This window comes from Planococcus citri, chromosome 5 (genome assembly GCF_950023065.1).
Source record: "Planococcus citri chromosome 5, ihPlaCitr1.1, whole genome shotgun sequence".
NCBI lineage: Eukaryota > Metazoa > Arthropoda > Insecta > Hemiptera > Pseudococcidae > Planococcus > Planococcus citri.
Genome location: NC_088681.1, coordinates 610,199 through 634,822, shown reverse-complemented (window position 1 = coordinate 634,822; position 24,624 = coordinate 610,199). Strand labels below are relative to the sequence as shown.

At 40.9% G+C, this 24,624-nt stretch overlaps 1 protein-coding gene across 3 annotated transcripts; it reads left to right on the top strand.

The window, feature by feature from the left end:
* The first annotated feature begins 501 nt into the window (after nt 1-501).
* LOC135848974 (proton-coupled zinc antiporter SLC30A2-like) lies at nt 502-22,978 on the top strand. Of its 3 annotated transcripts, none has more exons than XM_065369084.1 (8): nt 502-1,866; nt 16,904-17,100; nt 18,107-18,217; nt 18,337-18,637; nt 21,062-21,293; nt 21,419-21,524; nt 21,627-21,761; nt 21,893-22,978. In XM_065369084.1, the coding sequence occupies exons 1-8, from the start codon at nt 1,490-1,492 to the stop codon at nt 22,036-22,038; spliced, it is 1,605 nt and encodes a 534-aa protein (XP_065225156.1). In that variant the 5' UTR covers nt 502-1,489; the 3' UTR covers nt 22,039-22,978. The 3 variants fall into 3 exon arrangements, with proteins under 3 accessions (XP_065225156.1, XP_065225157.1, XP_065225158.1); XM_065369085.1 differs by lacking the exon at nt 502-1,866 and adding an exon at nt 6,534-7,259; XM_065369086.1 differs by lacking the exon at nt 502-1,866 and adding an exon at nt 12,962-13,617.
* The last annotated feature ends 1,646 nt before the right edge of the window (nt 22,979-24,624 follow it).

Below are 24,624 nucleotides of genomic sequence, written 5' to 3'. Positions count from 1 at the left end.
AATTTGGTCTCGGCAACCGTGGCAACCGTAAATTTTCGGAAAATACATACATTCAGCCTGTGTCGACGGTCACGTACGCTCGTAGACTTACTTGAATATTGACAACACCAACACATACACGAGTAGAGCAGGTCAGAGTGAAGCTCATGCGCATGTAGAAACACCGAACACACGTGATGTTGATGCATTATGTATTACTACATACCTCTATACTGTTTAGGTACATACGTGTTTACGGTAAGTACTGGGTAGTGGGTACGGGTACCCCACATATGTCTATGCACGAGTATGTGTACCTACTGCATATACGTGGCACGTGGTTTATTTCATTTCAGTTTCATTATGGTGATGTAGTGAGGTGCGGTGCGACGCGACGCTTCTGGGCTGGCGCTTGGCGCTTGTCGATCGTCGATCGTCGATCGTACCAGTACCTGAACCTGTACTCGTACTCGTATACTTGAACCTTGAATTTGCCAGTGCCCAGCTGTAGGTACCTAGTAGTACTCGTAGTTTCAGCTCAGCTGACTAGCTGCAGGTACACTGTACGAATTTATTCTTGGTAGTTGGTAGTTCCTACTCGTATAGGTAATACCAACTCAACTTGTGACTTGAATGACAAGAGTAGGAAACCTGAGCACTACACTACAGTATACATATAGGACGTTCGGGAATCGTACACGCGTGAAATAGGTTACATACTCGTAGATTAGATCGCCATTGCCATTACACATGTATTGCTTAGAAATCGAGCACGTCATCATCGCGTCCGCGCGTCGCCGTCGCGTCTTTTGGTCTTTGCCTACGACGGTGTTGAGCCGATCACGATGCGGATGTACTCGTATTCGCGTGTGTGAGGGTTGAGGTGTCGCATCTCGCGTGGCGCTGGCGTCTCCAATGTAGCCAAATGGCCAAAGGGTGGTTGACTGGTATAGGCCATTGAGCTGCGCGTATTTCGCGTGAGTATTTCAAACCAGCTATCATCATCCTGTTGACTGCTGTTACCTACTTGTGGTACCTACACATAGCAGATGAAGCACAGCGATAATCGCAGCCTCGCAGGTCGCATCGAAATGTGCACGACAACTCCAACTCGTCACCAACATCATCATCATCATCATCATCGTTATTATCATTAGGTAAACGTTCAAAGGTTGGATAAACCGTATCCAATTTTCTTATCACATCTGACATCTGGTCAACAGACGCGACGACCAACGGCCGAACTAAGTACGAGTATACAGTTATTGTCACTTTTACATGTGTATTTTGTTGCGCATAGCGAGATTATACGACTACCATACCGTACTCATACTCGTACTCGTGGGTTTCGAGATTGTGGCGCTTATCGCACATCACATATGTATTAATTGATACGGTGCGGTGCACGGTGTGATCGCGATCGCGAACCAACATTAGCGGCTTGTTTTGTTTCATCTTTGCAATTAACCGGTTAGCGATAGAAAAGTTGAAGCTCGATTACCAACGAACGATGTCTTCGTCGCGATCACGATCGCGATCATCGTATTGCAGACTCGACAGCGCCAACGGCAGCGTATCCAGAATCAGTACAACTATCGACGATGATGGCCACCTCGACTATCCTACCTCGTCTTCGACTTCTGACGCTGGCACCGACTCGGGCTACTGCGCGAGTGAAATACGAGTTGAACGACAGCCGCTTCTTCATAATGACCATCAACAAAATGACGATCACGATCACGATCAACGTCCACTGTTTGCGGCGCATGAAACGGAAAGTTCGGTCATCGGTGGCACCGCTGCTACCGTCGGCGTCGGCGTCGATGTCATTACCATCAACCGCGACAGCGACAGCCAAATCACCCTCAACTCGTCCAATCGTTCTTGGTAAGTGTAGAAAAGCTTTTTGCTAACCACAGTACCGTATTTACTCGTAGTACTTGTATTATCCGCGTATTAAGAGGTATAGCTTCATGATAGCGACCATTGATAGGCGGAGGCGGAGGCGCTGACGCAGCCTGGGAGCACAAGCCATGAAAGTAAAGGCTTCAGGTGAGAATCCCTATCCCAATCCATACTGCAAATTTCAGACATAACCTACAGTTTTTCACGAGTAGTTATGTAGGAAGAAACTCGTAAGAGATTAGGAATGTGCGTCGGTTTCCGCGTAAATACGTATATATTATACGGTACTATTTAATTTTTCTGTAATCACGCAGTAAGTAGGTATCAAATTGAAATGATATTCGTAAACAGCTCAACAGATAAGTAGGTAGATATAGAGATATAGATAGATACGATTGATACGAGTATTTATATGTACGTATACTCGTAGATGAATAGATACGACACATCAGTAGCTAGAGGTACCTACTTTACTGCTTCGCAATCGCATTCGCAATTAAGAATTTACTCGTCAAGGCTTTAGTTCGTCGGTTGTAGCGGCGGAGAGGAGAGGAGGTGGGAACTTGTAATAGCAAAATTCAGACTTTACCGCACTCTGGGTCTGGTATATCGTAAAATGTTTACTCCGATGTCTCGGCAACTAAATAGAAAATAGGTTTAGGTATGCCGAATGCGGTATCGGTATGTAGCATGTATGTACTATGTACATACATGCTACATAGTCACAAAAACATAAATACGTAGGTCTAGGTACTTATGTGTTTACGTAATAGGTAGGTACGTAAACGTTCAGTGCCTGCGTTAAATACATTCGAGTACAGCTGACATCCTGTCAACATTAATTTACTCGTACCTACTACTCGTAGTCTGCTTATATCGTACGAATGACAAAGTGTAGTATTGTTTGCCTACTGCATACACATTAGGCGGACGTTGGTCATCGAGCATCGATTTCCAATATGTTTTCGGGTGCTCGCGAGCACTAAGTGAATAATATGTAGGTACAATTCTCCACTCTTTCGTGCACTTATCAGCATTTTAAAAAAATAAAACTTTCAGAAGTGAATTTTAATTCCAAAAAAATTGTAATATAGATACCTAGTTACCTACGTAGGATTTCTGATTATTGCGGTGAATATAAATACATATGTATGTACCTTTTGGGAATCTCTGAAGAGGTTTCGTTCAAAATTCGAGGTAATTTTCTAAAATTGCTAGATGAACCATTCCAATCACCATTCCAATCTTATAATTTGAAGACTCGTTGAATTGAAAAGGTACTTTGAAAACTGAAACCAAAGAAATAGGTAATATTTTTTTAGGATATTTCGGGTAACGTAGGTACTTTTTTTACACAAAGTTTGCTGTTTTCTTGAAAATACTGAATTGTTAGGAGAGTGAAACCTCCGCAGAAGAATATGACCGATCAGGTCTGATTAGATTCGAACATTCCTCGGATCTAATCTGACCTGACCAAATGTAAACAGACCAGATACACTCGTAGAATCAACGTTTCGATCGGATTAGATCTGTTCTGACCTGACCAGATGCAGACATTCCTCGCATCCAATTAGATACGTATTCGGATCGGATTTAATTAGTTCAGATCAGATCAAATCCTATCATTTCCTCTCGAACAAGTCTACACGAATTAATTGGGTGAAATTAAATCCTGGAAATGTCCCGCATCCGAGCATTTTCCCAAGAAAAGTATAAACAGATCTAATCTGAGCAAAACGTTGATCTGACAAAGTCTGATCAGATCTCTTCTGGTCAAATTGGAATCATTTGGTAATGTCCGGATCCGGATATGATCGGATTCAATCAGTTTCTCCTGGGTGGAAATATTTACCTAACTGTAAAGAGGTTTTTAAAACCGGACCACCAGCTACAATTTTACGAGCTAAACTACTTATACATATTTTTCGATTTTTGGCGATTTTAACGAAAAATTAAATCAAAAAGTCAAAAATGAGAGAAAATCAAAATTTTACCAACTTGAATTTAGTCCGGCATATGACAATAAGAGTAATTGCACCCCCCCCCCCCGCGCATCCTCCGGGACAACTTTTTTCTTAAAGGGGACATCCTCAGGAACATTTTAAAGCAAACTTGCCAAAAAAAAAGTTGGCCTTACTTACAAAATGGTGGCCATTTTGATTGACAGGTCAGCCGAAATCGCAGATTTTGCGTTTTAACATAGGACTTGCACGAACTTTTTCAAACTTTACAAAGGTAGATCGAAAGATCATGCAAAAATTTATCACCTGTCAAAATTTCAAGTGCTAAAGTGCGTTTTTCGATTTTAGGTGAATTTTTGAAAATCGAATTTAGGCCAAAAATGAGGGAAAAAATCAAAATTTTACCAAATTGACCAAGAAAGCTGAAATTTGGGATATACCCTATTTTCGACATGCCAAATCGATTGAAAACGGTTTCAACCCGTTTTGAGCAGTTCTGGAGCCTCCAGCAGATTTTTGAAACTCGAAATTCCCACAAAATTCCATCAAATTAGAGTTGTAAAGCTAAAATTTATTCTAAAAGCTAATTTCAATACGCTACGAAGTACTGCAGGTGAATTTCAAGTCGTTTTGGATCCTGCAGCGACTTTTTGAAAATTCCTAAAGCCTCCAGCAGATTTTTGAAACTTTAAATTTTCACAAAATTTTATCAAATGGAGATGGAAATCTGAAATTTACTCTACACTCCAATTTTAACACCCTCTGAAGACGACTTCAGGTGGGCACAAGTAATAAAAGGGCCTCCAGCGACTTTTTTTGAAAATTACTAGAGCCTCCAGCAGATTTTTGAAACTTTAAATTTTTACAAAATTTCATCAAATGGAGATGGAAATCTGAAATTTACTCTACACTCCAATTTTAACAACTTCTGAAGGCGATTTCAGGTGGGTTCAAGTCATTTTAGGGCATCCAGCGACTTTTTTGAAAATTACTGGAGCCTCCAGTAGATTTTTGAAACTTTAAATTTCCCCAACATTAATTTATCAAATGGAGTATGGCAAGCTGAAATTTACTTCGCAGACTACATAGTGGTTTCAAATGGTTTTTAAGCTTCCAGCTACTTTTAGGAAATTTTCATTTTCCAAAAAAAACGTCATACAACCTTTCAAAAAGTTGCTGGAGGCTCCAAAACGACTTTAAATTCATCAGCAGCCAACTTCGTAGCGTATTGAAATTAGTTTGCAGAATGAATTTCGACTCTCCATCTTAGTTTAATGATATTTTGGGGAAATTTCACGTTTCAAAAATCTGCTAGAGGCTTCAGGAATTTTCAAAAAGTCGCTGGAGGATCCAAAACGACTTGAAATTCACCTGCAGTACTTCGTAACGTATTGAAATTAGCTTTTAGAATAAATTTTAGCTTTACAACTCTAATTTGATGGAATTTTGTGGGGATTTCGAGTTTCAAAAATCTGCTGGAGGCTCCAGAACTGCTCAAAACGGGTTGAAACCGTTTCCAATCGATTTGGCATGTCGAAAATAGGGTACATCCCAAATTTCAGTTTTCTTGGTCAATTTGGTAAAATTTTGATTTTTTCCCTAATTTTTGGCCTAAATGAGATTTTCAAAAATTCACCAAAAATCGAAAAACGCACTTTAGCACTTGAAATTTTGACAGGTGATAAATTTTTGCATGATCCTTCGATCTACCATTGTAAGGTTTGAAAAATTTCGCGCAAGTCCTATGTTAAAACGCAAAATCTGCGATTTCGGCTGACCTGTCAATCAAAATAGCCGCCATTTTGTAAGTAAGGCCAACTTTTTTTTTGGCAAGTTTGCTTTAAAATGTTCCTGAGGATGTCCCCTTCAAGAAAAAAGTTGTCCCGGAGGATCGGCGGGGGGGGGGGTGCAATTACTCCTATTGTCATATGCCGGACTATATCTTTTACATGCGAAACGAAGCCCCTGAACGCGAATATGACGTGACATTTCGTGTTACATGTTATACTCTCATCCGGCACCTCACGTGAAGTTTATGAATTGATATAGGAACTTTCAAGTTTCGAGTTGAAGTAATGCGACTCTGAGCTACTTCAATTTTCGCATACTCGTATTTACCCGAGTATGTAAGTTCATGCGCATAATTCGTACGGGTACGAGTACTCGTAATTGTAGGAAAATCTTTGGAGCAACGCCGGCGTCGTCGTCGTCGTCGTCGTCGCATCGCATCGCACCGCTCGCGCTTCAAGGTAAGATTATAAGTACCTACCGGTATTTTACGTGAACTTGGTGGTTACCTTCTTCTTAACGTATAGGTAGGTAGTAGGTATAGGTAGACGGTAGAGGTACTGCTTAAGTAGTACTAAGTATAGCGACAGCGAGTATTGAATCGAGCACCGTGGTCGCTACCGGTAGTGATCCGGCCATAGCCGCCTCAGTGTAATCCCGAGTCAACCGTCGTCAGCGTCAGCGTCATCGTCAGTGTGCGTACTTTGCGTAAAGCTGGTTTTTTCCTATTTCTCGTTGATTGAGTTTTCGAATACACAAATTGAAAACATTAAGCATATTATCATTATCTGCATGGTAAACGAATACATTATTGTCCTCGTAGATGACGACCGCGACCGCGACCGCGACTTTAGCGATCAGATCACGCTTACCTTGTGGTTCGTGCACAATCGCGACACAGAGCGGTGCTCGTACTCGTACTCGTGCTCGTGGTCGCTCGCGAAACACCTGTGTCCTCCATCTGCCGAGTGCCGGTTCCCCTTAACAATTTATTAATAAGTATTTTACGCGTTTTTAACGACACCTTAGTGTAGTGTCGCTTTGTCGCTTTTGTCGAATTGACTCTGATTCTTGGAACGCGAACGCGAGTCGCGAGTGCATATATTCGTGAGTACTCCTGCAGTCGTACAAGTATTTTGCGGTGATATGATAGAATTGTGGTAGATTCGGTACCGGTTCCAATACCAGCATACCAGCATACCAGCAAATGCGTCCACTTGACCGATCCGGTGTGATCTGTGACATAGGTACCTAATACGTGTACCTCTACCTACCGCTTTTATCGTCGAATGAATACCTACGGTAACGGTGAATGATGTGCCCAACGCCGGCGCCGCAAAGATCATTGCCTCCTTAATCGTTGTTTAACCCAAACAGTGTGGTCGGATCCACTTTACGCGTGTTTTCGCTTTTTACTTAATCAATTACGCAACGCCGCAACGGTCATCTTCAGTTTACCGATTCAGACGACAACAATAACAACGGGTAGTAGGTTACCTAAATGTAGGCGAACGCCTCCTGCATAGTGCATTGCATACCCTTACGTAATACTAATGCTAATATGACGTTGATCCCATCCAGTCATTTCACCTCTGATAACAAGCCCGTTGACAACGCATCCTGCCTGTAAGTGTACTTAAACTCTCCGTAAATACCTATACAAATAATATGTACTTAACCTAACCTAACCTAACCTAATCTAACCTAATAATGTAGGTACCTACGGAATAAATAAACATCGGACCGAGGCTCAGATTTTGAAAATATTCGCTGATGGCTATCTCTATGGAGGACCAAAAAAATGTTGAAAAATCCAACCCTCTTCCCTTCTCCACAACTGGAAAACCGCGTTTTTTATGCAAAAAATTCGTATTCTTCACCATGTTGACCAAAAATTTTAAAATCTTTGTGATGCACTCGTACAGAGAAAGTGGAGGCCGAAGCAATAATTGCATTTTTTTTAAAAATTTTTGCACGTTTTCTGATCCAAAATAAAATTTTGAACTGCTTTTGCTCCGAAATTAAAAAACTATGCGGGCTTTATTTTTTTGCCAAAAATGTCGACCTCGAGCCGTAATATTTCTGGAATTTTAATCGGAAGGTCGGGGTCAAAAATCCAAAAAAAATAAATTTCGAGGGATTTTTCTTTCGTTTTTCTAGCCCATAAAATATAGGAACCACCCCTTCCTCCTCCATGTACATTGTACGTACGCGCATTAGAGTAGTTCTCATTCAGCGGAGACCTTTATTTTGAGAGTTTAAAGTAACAGAAAAAATTTAAGCTCCGGAAGTGATCATTATAGAAGAGAGATACCTATGGGTCAGTAAAGCGGAGCATTTTCGAAAAAATTGTCGTTTTTTTCGCTCTAGTAGGTACCCAACTACCCACTTTGAATGCCAATCTGTTTTGGAAAGAAGGGACCAGTTCCAAAAAACTGTAGGTATTTGAGATTTTGCATCGACCTAGGGTATTTATCAAAATTCAAGACCATCTTTTAGGCTGTTACTGAGTTGTTAAAATTTGCAAATCGCTTATTTTAGACTAAATTCGTGTTTCGCATTGTCTAATTGGGCCAAAACATCGAAAGATATCAATTCTGAAACTGGCGAAAGAGTTTGGAATACAGTGGTCGCCACTTTTAGGTCATTGCCAATTTCAAAAATCCGAATAAGTGTTCAAAGTTTTCGGGTATTTTTTTCGACTTTTTGAAAGTTGCAATAATGGTCAAGAAGTTGGCGTTCGTTAATATTAAATTGCTCTAAATCCGTTTTTTCTCGCTTTACTCGTAAATTTTTTCTCGCACAAAAATATACGTTTTTCCCGAAGCGAGTGAAAAACAAGTTTTTTTTTCGAACACGTCCTCACTTTGACGAATCATATCTCTCCTCCAGGAATAGGTACCTTCGGAATTGAAATCTTTTCCGACGAGTGACTTTCAACTCGAAATGAATGGTTTCGATTGAATTGGGTCAAAATTACCCCACGTGTTTTTTTTCAATCCGATCTAGCGTGTCTATAGCAGTGATGGTTTTAACCCCTCGACCCTCTCTGCCATTTTTTTAGCTGCAAAAAAAGTTGATTTTCGTGCATTTTTTCAACAGTTTTTGAAGCCGCTGCAAATTGACTCGGGTGGCTAGAATTTGGCATAACATCTGCGGAGGGAGGAGCTCTATAGATGTGCATTTTGGGGTTTTGAATTATTACGAGAAGTGACAAGTATTTGCGGTCATCTCGAACCAGAAGTTGAAACGGTAGTTTCTTTTATCGATGATTTTTCAGTTTCTCATCGCGTCGTGGGTCAGTCAGATATCTGTTTGATAATCGTACGACACAATATACGACAGTCGACAGACGAGAGAGTTGACAATGTCGGCGTTCGTTGCAACCGAAGCACCAGGTCAAGGTGAAGTAGGTAGTCACAGTCACAGCTGTCAGCAATCGCTTCGAAAATGTCTCTTTTCCTCGAGCGTGATATTCACGACACGTGAGCGTCAAGATCACGCGTCCAATGTGTTGCAAATATGGCAATTGCAATTGGCATGGCGATTGGCGCGGCGCGGCGTGTCGTGTCTACCAATACCCTTTAGGTATTTATAAGTATTATGTGTATGCAAACTACGAGTAATATCTACCTATAGTGTCCCTCGGGGATTTGAAGGGAAAGCGATCTCAGTGGTAGCCCTTGAACCAAGTACTACCCCCACTGAAATTTTAGCTGCCAATTTCGAGTTCAAATCTCACAGTAAAATTTTCAACTTTGATAAGAGCTACGTAGCGTAGTACAAAGTTGTGCACACATCATTACCTACACTCTACACTCGCTTAAACCATTTTAAATACGAGTAGGTATCTACGATCGTTTCGCTACTCTAAAATATGCGCGTATACCTACCTATAGTTAAGGTTTACCTGCAGTAGGTATATAGTCTAGGTTCAGGAACCTGTTTAGCTTTTGCCGGTTCCGGGTTCCGGGTTCCGGTTTCTGTGTCCGGTGATCTTGATTCTTGAGCACTAGCGCCAGTGTCATCAAAGTGCACATACGATGCACTCCTACAACTGTAGATAGAGTAGAGTAGATATATATATACCAGATGTATAATGGGTACAATTACATACCTACGGGTATTTTTCTAATTAGCTATTAGGTACATTACTCACACTCGCATATTGGTAATGGTAATTACCTATATTAGTACGAGATTATGAACTTGAAATACGTATGTACGATCGTACCGATACGTGTGCCAACTGCCAGTGTACAAAGTACCCAGATCCACTACCTAGGGCAAACAAGTGTGCAGTGTGCACCGTGCACCGTAAGGCGGTAACAGGTAGCTGGAGTCGAGTAATTAAGTGCCGTGTGTAAAAACAAAGTCTGCCTCGACCCCGCCCGCACCCCCACCCGCGCCAGCGCCACGTCTGACCGCGTCTTCGTGGCTGCCCAGTGCACACGGCCACGATGCGGATTGCGGTGTGGATGGTGGAATATTACCACGACGGCGGCGTCGATGACGACCTACGACCAACGACCAATACCAATACCAACACGAGTACAGTACGTAATAAATTATTACTCCCGTCTCCCTTACAATGCGGAGAGTAGGTATAAGTATGTAGTAAGCACACTACTCTTTCGGACTCGGAGTAAAGCTGCAACAAGGCTATACCCTGGTATACCTAGACCTACTCGTTTCTTATTGTAATTTGTAATGTAATCAGCCAACGCCGGAATACTACACGTACTGTATTTTATATGCTCACATGCACGCGTGATTTGTGGCTGTTTATGACTTTGGGGGCAGAGGGGACGCGGGACGACGCGACGCGACATTAAGCTAATCAACTTGTCGCGTTTGTTTTCTTGTTTACGTAAAGTCGCAGATTCTACGCTTCTACATAATTTACATATCGTCTTCGTCTTCGTCACTCGATTTCTCCCAAATGTTTGCATGTACATACCTATACATATGTATTGTATACTCGTATGTACCTACTACCTAACCTACTCGTAACATGATGGACGACTACTCATAGCACGAAAGTTGAGCTTTTCTCATCCAGACAAGGTAAGGTTGGGACAGGGGGAAAGGGGGAAAGCAGGAGCAGGAGGTTGAAGATAATTGAATCAATTGCGAATTGCGATGAGCATATTGAGGCGCCAGGGGGAAGACTGATTTGTTTGATTCGTTGCTTATTTTCGTCAATGGAAATTGATTCGAGTTTTTGTTGATTAATTAGGCAATGTTTGATTCTCGTTGCCTCGTTGCCTCCAAACGTTAGTCAACAGTAGGTATTCATTCTTCATTCTCATTCCTTCGGAAATTATTAATTTCTGGTTAATGATTGGTTTTTATTTTAGTTTTTATTTTTCAAGTTTTATATCTACCTATGTAGGTATGTACCTCTACCTTACCTACTTACACTCGAGGGCAGATTTGGAAACATTTACCGATACGTCATGTAAATTATTCTCCTCGGTGTTATCAAAATTCAAATTAGGTATAGGTATAGCCATCTAAATTGATCATTGAACAACATCAATCAAACCTGTTTCGTTTTGCGCTTCTTCATAATCATGGCTAACGAGGAAACCTCTCGATCACCGCTGCAGTCTACAATTTTACTCGGTTTCATACGAAAGATAGGAGACCCGTATAGAGTAACTTTCGAAAATGTTTTCAGTTGCCGAGTTTCCCAAATGGAAAACGAAGGATCCGCCACGGGTATTACAGTTGATCGAATCCCAAAATGGTACAAATTGGTGAAAAAAGAATTTAAAATCCGGTTATTATTTAGAAAACTCGCGTTCCCTTCAAATTTTTGAATTATAATCGCGTTTAAAGACCCGAATTTGTGATAAATGAGCATCTTAGCTAAATTCTTTAGAGCTCGTTTTTATTTGAAAAATTATTTCGAAATCCCAAAATATCCGATTGGGTCGCTTTTTCAACAAAAAAAATCGCAACAAGGCTCAAATTGAACACCGGATTCGAATTCAGCGACGACCTTTAATTAGTCAGAAGACGACATCAAAAATTTGAAATTTGACATCGTATTCTGGTTCATTTTTGCGTTCAAAATAAGGCAGTTTCAAGTACGTAAGTAGAGCCGAGAGGGAAGAGCTTTGGAGAAAATCTGCCACCAGAATTTAACTCACCGTTCCTTTTTTTGATTTTTTTGATTTCCAAAAAAATCGAGTAAAGGGTGGTTTTCGACTAATTCGAGGTCGCCGAGTCCGAATCCGGTGTCAATTTTTGTCGAGGGACGCTGCTTTAGTGATAAATTGCGACTATTTCACAAAATTAGAGTGAAATTGTGAAATGAACGTCATTTTCGTGTTCAGCGACCTCAAATTAGTCAGAAAACGTCATTAAAAATGCAAAATTTGACAACTTTTTTCTAGCTCATTTTGAGTCCAAAAAATGGGTAATTTTCAGAAGAAGGAAGCGTCATGGCGACAATCTGATACCGGCAATGAATTCCCCGTCCCAAAAAACCCTCCTCACCAGATTTTCAGCTTGATTGGCGACAAAAAGTTTTTTTTCTCAAAAAAATGTATGAACGTACCCCTTTGCATTTTTTGGATTTTTTTGAATTTCAAAAAAATCGAGCAAAGGGTCGTTTTAGACTAATTTCAGCAAGCCGAGTCCGAATCTGATGTCCATTTTTTTCGTAGTTGTTTCTTTCAGCGAGAAATTGCGAATATTTCGCCGAATACGGGCCCGATCGCAAAACAAACGTCATTTTTGGATTTAGCGTGCTCAAATTAGTCAGAAATTGCGATTAAAAATGCAAAATTTCACAACTTTTTTCAATCTCATTTTGAGTCCAAAAAATGGCAAATTTCCTGTAGAAGGAAGCGTCGTGGCGACAATCTGACACCGGCAATGAATTCCCCGTACCAAAAAACCCCCGTTAAATGCGTATGCGATTAGAAACATTCGTACATACATACGCCATACGCCATACGCGTATGAACGAGTATGAAGTATGAATTACAATTATACTGGTACGTCGTATATTATGATATCGGTATCCGGCCGGCGCGGCGCGGTGCGGCGGCGGTGGTCCTATCTGCATCACTATCGCTATCGCATTCGGTTAGTTATATGTAGCATTTAGCACTTACTCTCGTAGTTCGTATATGCGTAGCATAGCACAGTTAACACGAGAGACGAGAGTTGAACAAAATTTCATTGTACTTACTTATCAATCTTTTTGCGTTTAGTCAGATTTTTAGTACCTAATACCTATGGGAAATGGAAAGGGGTGTGGTGAGGTGAGGTGAGGTGAGGTGGCATATACTATTACCTACGTGTTGCAGGCTGCACACAGCACATTTTTGAATAATCAACTCGAAATCTGCGAGTAACGTGCGCTACTATTTTATCTATTTCATTTTATAGCACTAGCGATGAAAAGTCTTATGTTTCGAGTACGTACTCGTACCTGCGCCGCGCCTGGTACATTTTACAAATTCCAAATTCGAGTTTCCCTCCAAAGTGATAGGTGCAGATTTGATTCAATTCGATTCGTTTCGTTTCGGTCGTTTTTTGTATACTGTATCTCGTTTAGTGCACGTGCGATCGAATAAATCACCGGCCAAATCGTCATTTGCGTGTGTGTCAGCCGTCCGGCCTCCGGCTGCCGGCAATAGCTCGAGTTACTCGTATTTTATCTCGTTTCCGGTCCGATTTCCATTTCGATAGTGTCGTATTTTTTTCCGGCGAGGACGTGTCTTGTAGTCTTTGTTTTATTCGGACGCGCTTTATATTTACGATTTGCGATTTGCGATTTGCGAGAATAAGGTACCTATACTTACGTACAGTAGATCGTTTCGCGACCTTTCCTAAAGCGACGCTACCGACGACGACGACGCCGCCGGTTCTCGGCCACTCTAAAGTAAGCTTTCCCCGAGCTTTTTATTGGCGACGTTATACGGACGCCGATGGAGGATTTTAGCGACGAATATAGCAGATTACTGTGAGTACCTCCTGTATACCCGAAATCGTAGCGTAAACCCCGCAGCGCTTCCTTCTTCCGCAAATTGCTCGTTTGTTGACTTCTAAAAATCGAGTCCAAAAAATTGTTTTCGAAAAGCGAGCGCATTTTTACGACGTTTTCTGACCAATTTGAGGTCGCTGGGCAGTGGGCACGATGAAGATGATGTCTAAATTCATCCTCTCGTTGCAACGTTTCCGAGAAAGACTCGAGTACTTGGAAGGCACCAGCGACGCTCAAATTGGACATCACGTTCGGATTTGGCCAGCTCGAATCGGTAGAAAAGCCTTTTACTCGATTATTTTTTGAAATCAAAAAATGCGAAGGGGTTAGTTACCTAGTTCGAGCATTTTTTTTGTGCAAAAATACTTTTTGTCTCGAATCGAGTCCAAATTTAAGCTAGGAGGGTTTTTTCGAGACGGCGAATTCATTTCCTATGTAAGATTTCCACTACAGCGATTCCTTCTACCTAAAATCAACCACTTTTATTAGGTTCGAAAATGAGCCCAAAAAAGGTTTTTCATTTTTCACGTCGTTTTTCGACTAATTTGAGGTGGCGCAGTGCGAATCTGGTGTTGAAATTCAGCCTCGTTGTTTACACTGCGAGAAAGAGTCGATTGGATAGGAAGAAGCTAGTACCGAAGACCAAATTGGACACCAGATTCGGACTCGGCGACCTCAAACTGGTCGATAATATAACGCGAGCTTCTATTCGATGTTTTTTGGAAATCAAAACGATCTGGAAAATGCGAAGGAAAGTTAGTTTGTTTCGTACGTTTTTTTGAATATTTTTTTTTCGCGAACCGAGTTCAAATTTAGACTAGAGGGGGTTTTTAGAGACGGCGAATTCATTTCTGGTATCAGATTTTCACCAGAGCGCATCCTTATCTTAAGAAGGGCCTATTTTTGGCCCGAAAAATGAGCTAAAAAAAGTTGTCAACTCGATCCGAATTTGGTGTTCAAATTGAGCCTCGATCGACCAGTTGTAAAGAAGCAGACATCTGCTTACTAAATTGTTGACCCCAGATTCGGTCTCAGTGACCTTGAATTAGTTGAAAATGAACTTTTTCTCGATTTTTTTGTAAATCAAAAAAATACAAAGAGGCTAGATTTGGGCTGAGGGGTTCTTCGGGACATGGAGTTCATTTTCGGTGCCAGTTTTTCACCAGAGTGTTTCCTAACTTGTGCCTAAAACTGCTACATATTTTTTGACTAGAAATTGTTACGACATTTTTGTTTGGAAAGATAAATTTTCACGACGATTTCTGACTAATTTGAGGTCACTATAAGTCGGAATCTGGTGTTCAAATTGAGCCTTCTCGCGTAGTTTTTGAGATGTACGTCAGTTCTTGAGGACGGAATTACACACCAGATTCGGACTCGGCGATTTGGAATTAGTCGATAAAAGTTATTCGATTTTTTTGGAAATGAAAAAATGCGAAGCGATTAGTTCACGTAAGGGTCATTCCATGTCAACTCAACCAACGTTTTTGAGTCATGTCTTTCGATTTCGCTCAATTTTTTTTTACAATAATTATATACCCACCCAGTATAAGTAAGAACCCCGCAATTAGTTTGGTCCCAGCCTCCAAAGGGGGCGGGTGGGGGGGGGCTTCCATTATTTACACATTGTCTCGAGGTACTCAACTTCAGCAGCCCATTCCTCCAAAACTAAGTATGATACGTTGATCAAAACTGATTTCGCAGTTCGAAAGGGCATTGCGTTCAGAACTTTTTAAGCGTTTTGAAATTTTCGAAAGTTGAAAGTTCAAATTTCAGAATGGCGCTGTAATTGGGAGCTACCATTTAAAATTTGGAAAAAATTTCCATAGACGTAGCTTTTGATGCTTTTTCAAAATATTCAAGTTTCGAGATGGGGTCTCTTAATGGAGGGGGAGCACCCCCCACCCCAATTATGGGCGAAACTTTCGAAAGAGAATCTGGGGCATGTGGCATATCGAATTGTATGTTTTTGGTGACGCTGAACACGAATATGAAGTCAGATTTTTGATATTTTTGATTGGACCCATCCACGGCCTCCAACAATTTTTTTAGACTTTCACCAATTGGAGGTGGTTCTGGGGGATATGGGTGAGGTTTATTAAAAAAACTATGGCTATATTAGTGTTCATCGATGTCGAATACATACTATTTCATGTGTCACACGAATGTAACCATTTTTCGGGGGGATTACACCCATTGGGGAGGTGCTGGGGGCCGTGCATGGGTCCTATCAAAAATCTGACGTCATATTCGTGTTCAGCGTTACCAAAAACATACTATTCGATATGTCACATGCCCCAGATTTTCTTTCGAAAGTTTCGCCCAAAATTGGGGGTGGGAATGCTCCCCTTCCATTAAAAGATCCCATCTCGAAACTTGAATATTTCGAAAAAGCATCAAAAGATACACCTGTGGAAATTTTTTCAAAATTTTAGATTAGTAGCTCCCACTTACAGCGCCATTTTGAAATTTGAACTTTCTATTTGAAAGTTCAACTTTCAACTTTTGAAAATTTTAAAACACTTAAAAAGTTCTGAATGCAATGCCCTTTTGAACTGTGAAATCAGTTTTGATCAACGTATCATAGTTTTGGAGGAATGGACTGCTGAAGTTGAGTTCCTCGAGACAATGTGAAAATAATGGAAGCCCCCCCCCCCACCCGCCCCCTAAGGGGGCTGGCATCAAACTAATTGTGGAGTTCTTAATTACTGGGTGGGTATATATTGTAAAAAAAAATTGAGCAAAATCGAAAGACATGGCTTTCAAAATCGCCTTTTTTTGGTTGAGTTGACATGGAATGACCCCGTAATTTTTTTTGGAGGAAAACTAATTTGGTCTCAACGGTTTTACGGCGTGGCGAATTCATATCCGGGCGTCAGATTTTCACAAAAGTGACGAGTAAAAGTAAACCAGCTATCTCGAATGATTGGAGTACACTGGGCACTGGGTACTCAACGTCTCAACGTTGATCTGCGGAGTAGTGTAGCGTTATTTTGTTCATTGTTGGCGAGTTCGTTTCACGTCTCAATAAGTTCCTTCGCTTTAGCTTTTGTCTTATACCTACCGATTGTTATTTAATATAGAGAGTGACATTATTATACGTGTGTATATGTACCTATGTGATTGAGCAGATGAACACCTCTGCCTACCTTTTCGATACCTAATCTATATGCATCTGTAAATATGTATGTACCTAGTACCTACTTGTAGGTATATCAAGTACGAGTACGAGTATAACTAACGTAAGATGGCTATTTTGTTTCAGTTTCGCTCCGGCAACATTTTACGGCGCCGGTTCGGAAATGTCAACGACGACGGCTACTTCAAGCGAAGGAGGTGGCGGTCACAGAGTAATCTATTGCGTACACGGTAAACCGGAAGGATGCTGCGCCAGGGTGCTGTCCGATACGAATTCGCTCAATGGCTCCTCCACTGTATTGCCTTCGCCTCCCATAACATTATGTAAGTACAACTACAACTACAACTACAACTACAAATACACGATACCACTCGTACTTGTGCCCATATTGCTGAGCTCAGCTCAGCTCAGCACGAGTGAACTCGTTTGAGATTTGAGGCCTGAATAGTGCCTTGCTCAATACCCATTAGGCCATTACCCACCAACGCAACGATGCGTGTTGCATACTCGTACGAGTATGTAAATACGTAGTCGTATTGCGTGGCGCTTTGGCTTTGGCGCTTACGATATTGCGCAAAATTCGTCGTCTAATTTGTAAAACATATACAGTGTGTAATGTGTATACGTACGAATGTTGATTACGAGTATAATAAATAAACAAAAGAAGCTACTTGCGACGTATGATACACATAGGCGAGGCGCAAATGCAGCGATGCAGACGCAGCTGCAGTACGCCTCACGCCATTTCGCGTCGGTGATTCTGCGGTTGGCGTTGGCGAGTTGACGAGTTGGCGATCTGCAAGCGCCGCCGTAAGATGAGCGATCATCGTCGAAATTTGCGCGCTCTTGGACGTGGCCGGAATACGGCCGCGGCCTGCAGGTGTCAAACGGACGCTGATGCGTTGAAACGTTGCAGAAGAAGCTTTGCCCGTAAGTTTATACTCGTACAGTACCTATGTATTTTACAAGCGTCTGTAGTATTGAAATTACTCTTCACACGTCACACGTCACACGTCCAAGTATACACGAGTAGGTAGTAACTGCACTCGTAAGTTGTATAGGTATGGAATACAGCTTGTGGAATTACTCGTAGCATTGCACAGCTTTATCTCAGTCATGATTCCGTAATAGTTAAGTTAGGGTTGCTGGTACCTTTCCGATATTTACATACCTAGTTACATAGTACTCTAATGATTCGGTACCTATTTTAGCGCATAGACCGTAGATTAGATAGAAGATAGGTACTCCATAATAAGTGCACTAAATTAGTAAATTACGATTAGGAGTAGTAGGATATATACAATCAATTTACTCTTGTATATGTTTCAGTCGAAGACCACTGCCATCAATCGCGCGAAACTAAAGTGGACAGCAAAGCGAGAAGAAAACTGATTATCGCCAGCATACTGTGTTTGGTTTTCATGATAGCCGAAGTTGTAGGTGAGTAGGTATACTGATACTCAATCTTCAACTGGCCAATCGCTCGACATTAGGTAGTAGGTAGCTAGGTACCTATTCATCTAACTAACGTAAGCTTGATTTCGTCCTTTCGTCCGCAGGAGGAGTACTATCGCACAGTTTGGCCATCGCTACGGATGCGGCGCATTTATTAACCGATTTCGGCAGCTTCATGATATCGTTGTTCGCACTTTGGGTAGGTTCGAGGCCGGCCACCAGGAGTATGCCATTTGGTTGGTACCGCGCCGAAGTGCTGGGAGCTCTCACTTCCGTACTCATGATCTGGGTAGTTACCGGCGTTCTCTTTTACGTCGCCGTCGAACGTGTCATCAGTCAAGAATTTGAGATCGAGTCCGAAGCTATGCTGATCACTTCCGCTTTCGGCGTCTGCGTTAATATCGTGTAAGCGAGACCGTCGAATTTTCGTATCTCTAATTCGCTGTGGACTGTGGATTGTGATCAGTGTGATCACTGATCATCACAGTCGATTTGCCTACTCCTACTCGTCACTCGTCTGGAATGTCATGTGATCTAACATGTAACATGTCGCTTCCCACCAGTCTGAAACATCAAGTTCGAAAAGGCTTCCGATCCCTATTTCTTCTCTACATTAGAATCGCCATCGTTACCTACGTAACATTTTCCCGATTTTTTCAACTTTTTTCAAGATTTGAGAGATGTGAAAGCGCTGAAAGGTCGTATTTAAAAAATCACTTTCGAGTAAGACTTGACAAAATGTAGCGTAGATCGCGAAATAACGTAAAAAGCATAACTTCTTACTAATCATACGTTGCTGAGTGCGAAAATGACGTTCAAATTAGGTGCCTATCGCTTCGAGAAAATGCGATTTTTTGTGAAAAAGTCGTCAGTAGTCACTAGTCAGTACCTGTTTTCGATGAAACAGCCACCGACACTCAAATTGGACACCGGCTTCGGATTCAGCGACTTCAAATTGTACGAAAAATAACTTTTACTAGGTACCTAGATTTTTTTGAAAATGAAAAAAAATCAAAATCAAAAAATGCAGACGTGTCAATGCGCATTTTTTTGGACAAAAAAACATACAAATGAGCCCAAAATAATCATAGAATTTTGCGTTTTTGATAAAGCTTTCTGACTAATTTGAGGTCGCTGAACACGAAAATGACGTTCATTTCACAATAATTGGACTCTAATTCTGTGAAATAGTCGCACTTTCTCACTGAATAAGCAACCCATGACTCAAATGGACACCAGATTCGGACTCGGCGACCTCGAATTAGCCAAAAACGACCCTTTATTTCCATTTTTTTGAAAATCAAAAAAATCCCCAAAAAAATTAGCCGATTATTCAAATTGATTGGCGACAAAAAGTATTTTTCCTCAAAAAAATCTATGAACGAACCCCTTTGGATTTTTTGGATTTTTTTGAATTTCAAAAAAATCGAGCAAAGGGTCATTTTAGACTAAATTCGACAAGCCGAGTCCGAATCTGATGTTCATTTTTTTCGTAGTTGTTTTCTTCAGCGAGAAATTGCAAATATTTCACCGAATACGAGTCCGATTGCAAAACAAACGTCATTTTTGGATTTAGCATGCTCAAATTAGTCAGAAAACGAGATTAAAAATGCAAGATTTCACAACTTTTTTCGATCTCATTTTGAGTCCAAAAAGGGCAAAAAAACTTTTGATCGCCAATCGAGCTGAAAATTTGGCTAGGGGGGTTTTTTGGGACGGCGAATTCATTTCCGGTGTCAGATTGTCCCAACGACGCTTCCTTCTACTGAAAATTTGCCATTTTTTAAACTAAAAATGACGTTTTTTGACTAATTCGAGGACGCTAAATCCAAAAATGACGTTTGTTTTGCAATCGGACTCGTATTCGGCGAACTATTTGCAATTTCTCGCTGAAGGAAACATCTACGAAAAAAATGGACATCAGATTCGGACTCGCCTTGCCGAAATTAGTCTGAAACGACCCTTTGCTCGATTTTTTTGAAATTTAAGAAAATCCAAAAAATCCAAAGGGGTACGTTCATACATTTTTTTGAGGAAAAAAACTTTTTGTCGCCAATCTAGCAAAAAATTGGGCTACGGGGGTTTTTTGGGACGGCGAATTCATCGCCGGCGTCAGATTGTCGCCACGACGCTTCCTTCTACTGGAAATTTGCCATTTTTTGAACTCAAAATGAGGTTGAAAAAAGTTGTGAAATCTTGCATTTTTAATCTCGTTTTCTGACTAATTTGAGCATGCTAAATCCAAAAATGACGTTTGTTTTGCAATCGGACTCGTATTCGGCGAAATATTCGCAATTTCTCGCTGAAGAAAACAACTACGAAAAAAATGGACATCAGATTCGGACTCGGCTTGTCGAATTTAGTCTAAAATGACCCTTTGCTCGATTTTTTTGAAATTCAAAAAAATCCAAAAAATCCAAAGGGGTTTGTTCATACATTTTTTTGAGGAAAAAAACTTTTTGTCGCCAATCGATTTGAATCTTCGGCTAGGGTTTTTTTGGGGCGGGGGGACGGCGAATTCATTTCCGGAGTGTTAGATGCAATCAAGTCTTTCCTGATTTGATCTAGTCACATGGATCGAGGAAATGGCCGGATCCGACATTCCCTGAATCCAATTAGATCTGATTAAACCTGAGATGATCAGATGCGATCATTTTCCCCTGGTATTGGGGCAGTTTTAAAATCAAATGGGTAATGCATCATTTGTGGTCGATTGTCCAGAAGTATAACCTTTTACGCTAACGAATGAGCGATCGACGATCGTTTCTCGCAAATTTACGTACAACTTTTTTTATATGTATTATCTAATGGTATTTACGTTTTTCGCAGAATGGCTCTGACTCTTCATCAGCACCATCATCATCACCACCATCACGACGACCACAATCGAGCAAAAGATGCCGAGAGCACGCGGGCAATTGGAGATGGAGACAGTGGCAGTGGCAGCAGTCGGCACGGTCACGAGCAAAATATCAACGTGCGAGCAGCCTACATTCACGTAATTGGCGATTTTATTCAAAGTTTTGGCGTACTGTTCGCTTCGGTCGTAATATATTTCAAGGTAGGTACCTAGCTACCTACGTACGTAGTTATTCTCTTCAAATAAACTCGAAAGTGTAACGATTACCTATGGCTATAGACTTATATTGTACCTAATTTTTTTTTTCATCGGAATTTGGCGCACAGCCGGAATGGAAAATAGTCGATCCTATTTGCACATTTGGCTTCTCTATACTTGTGCTGTTCACGACGTTCGCAATTTTACGAGACACCATGATCGTGCTAATGGAAGGTAGGTGTACGTTCGCGATCGCGTTCTACGTCGTCGTCTCGTCTCTGTTACGAGTATCTTACTTTATTTTCATTTCTCATCTACGAGTACGTATATTCGCAGGAATTCCGAAGGGTATTGATTTTTGCGACGTGCTCAACACGTTCCTAGGCATCGAAGGTGTTGTCAAAGTTCATAATCTACGAATTTGGGCTTTAAGCTTGGACAAGATGGCGTTAGCTGCGCATTTAGCTGTTCGTAAGTATACCTACATGAAACCAAACCAGTTAATCGCGATACGAGTGAATCTGCCCTTCTCGTTGAATGGCATTTGATACCTAATAAGTAGGTACCTACCTACGAATATAACCTAACGTGTGATTTTATAGATCCGGGCGTGAATACCAGCACCATATTAAAAGTAGCCTCGAGAAAAATTCATCAAAAGTTCAACTTTTTCGAAATGACGTTACAAATTGAAGAATTCCAAGAAGACATGGCCAATTGTAAACAGTGTCAAGATCCGTTAACGTAACGTAACGTAACGTACCATTTAAGCTTCGATGTTACGACTTACAAGTGTGATGTGATTACTGATTAGTGATTAGTTACCAGCTTCGAGACCGGTAGTCGACTACCTGTACTTATATCTATAGCCTTTAGAACTTAGCCTATGGTTATTGAGAGACAACAGACGCGGTTTCTATGTTTTGTTTAGGCTTAAACTCAATTGGCCTGTCGACCAAACTATAATATTATTATTTACCTATCGTACTTGCGTGTCAAGTAATTTATCGTGTGTATTTTTTTCTAATTTTCTATTTTATATAATTTTTAATTTAGCGTATGTTACCTTATGTATTTTCTTGGGCGCTCCGGTCGTTTGATTTTTCGTTACCGAGCTATGTAATGTGTACCTACCTATTATGTACATACCTACTTATCGTAGTACTGTGTGCACTGTATAGTGTATAGACTCGTACCGCTACCTACCTAGTCGCTAGTCGCTATTCGCTAGAGCTACGGTGAATGCTCTAAGCTATACACTCTGTATTCCGCAAATTTACGCTCAATTGTACGCGGTGACCTAGTCTTTCTTTTTCTATATTATGTATGTATTATTTCGGCAGGAATTTTCCAAGTTGTATTCCTTTTTTTCCTGCCTGTGTGCCTGCTGGCGAACGATGATATGTATATTTTGTTGGCAATGTTATTGTATGTACTCGTAATTTGTAGGTAGTACCTACTTACTACGTACAGAGGAAGCTACGAAAGGTGACGAGAATATTCGTATACTGCGTGTGATCGCGACACGCGTAAAAACCTTGGTATTTTGACAAGCACACTATAGCAGAATCGATATTTGCGGTTTGACGGCGCCTTTTTCGCCTGTACGCCAGTTTTCCTCGTATTTATGGTGTAAACAGTGTATGTACATACTGCAAATATATAAGTTGGTTTTCTTTTTGTTCGTATTGCGAATGTTAATTTACTTACAAATACCTGCCTACCTACCTATAGGTATAAATCAACTATTGCCTCGTAAATCGTACACTGGACACGAATGATTTCTTTTTCTGCTCAATGGCAGTTTTTTGTGCAGATCTCGGGTACTATTTACACCTTTACAAGGGACCCTCTCGAGGTGTGATCCGCCTCCGATTTGAACGGGATCGCGATTTTTGGAAAGAGCATGTTCTAAAACCCCCAAATCCAAATTTTCAGCTGCCCAAGTTCATTTTTCGTTTTTTTTTTTAAAAAGTACGTACTTGATCAGTAAAATGTTCAAAATAAGTCCTAAAACTGATATTAACCCCCCCCCCCCCCATCCAAATTTCGCCATTTCCAGCAATTCTGGAGCCTCCAGCGCTACCTATTTTTCAATTTCTCCAGAATTATTAATTTGCTGCAGAAGGCGTGAAAATGAAATTGGGCCGCTAAAAATCGAGTTGTGTGTTATACTTGATCTGTCTAACGAGTTTGTCCGCATTTGAGTCGGTTTTGGGTGGGACACCTCAAGAGTGGTTTTTTGACCAGTTTTTTTCAAATAAAAAATCCAAAAAAATCAATAGTTTCCCGTTTGCGAGGACATTTTTGAAATTTGCGCGAATCGCTGTATTTTGTCCACAACAAACCCCCCGAGGCCGAATCTCGCCATTTCTCACCGACCTGGAGCCTCCAGCGATACTTTTCAATTTCTCCAGAATTTTGAATTTGCTCCAGAAGGTGTGAATATGAAGTTGGGCAGCTAAAAATCGAGTTGTGTGTTATACTCGACCTGTTTAACGAATTTATTCACATTTGAGCCGATTCTGGAGGGGACACCTCAAGAGTGGTTTTTTGACCAGCTTTTTTACAGAATAAAAATACTTATCCAAAAATCAAAAATTTCTCGTTTGCGAGAAAATTATCGAAAAATGCGCGAATCGCTGTATTTCGTCATTAATCAAGCTCACGAGGGTGAATTTCCCCATTTCCAGCCTTTCTGGAGCCCCTGGAGAAATTGGAAAATCGCGTTGGAGGCTCCAGAATTGCTGGAAATGGCGACATTCGCCCTCGTGGGGCTAGTTCATGACAAAATACTGCGATTCGCGCAAATTTCGACCTCGCAAACGGGAAATTTTTGGTTTTTGTATATTTTTATTTTGAAAAAAAGCTGGTCAAAAAACCTGCACTCTTGAGGTGTCTCCTCCAAAATCCGCTGAAATGTGGATAAATTCGTTACACAGGTCGAATATGACACACAACTCGATTTTCAGCTGCCCAACTTCATATTCACGTCTTCTGGAGCAAATTGAAAATTCTGGAGAAATTGAAAAATTGCGCTGGAGGCTCCAGAATGGCTGGAAATGGCGAAATTTGGATTTGAGGGGTTAATATCACTTTTAGGACTTATTTTGAACATTTTTACTGATCAAGTACGTATAGGTACATCATAAAATCACCAAAATAGTCAATTTTGGGTTTTCAAAAATTCGCCAAAAATCGAAAAATGAACTCGAGCAGCTGAAAATTTGGTTTTAGGGGTTTTAGAACATGCTCTTTCCAAAAATCGCAGTCCCGTTCATATCGGAGGCGGACACCTCAAGAGGTTTCCTTGTCAGCTCGGGCCTGTTTTTTT

Coding starts and splice junctions, on each gene's coding strand:
- LOC135848974 (XM_065369084.1), top strand. CDS start 1,490: ATGTCTTCGTCGCGATCACGATCGCGATCATCGTATTGCAGACTCGAC. Junction 18,638..21,061: donor GGCGTCTGCGTTAATATCGT/GTAAGCGAGACC, acceptor CGTTTTTCGCAG/AATGGCTCTGACTCTTCATC. Junction 21,762..21,892: donor AGCTGCGCATTTAGCTGTTC/GTAAGTATACCT, acceptor GTGATTTTATAG/ATCCGGGCGTGAATACCAGC.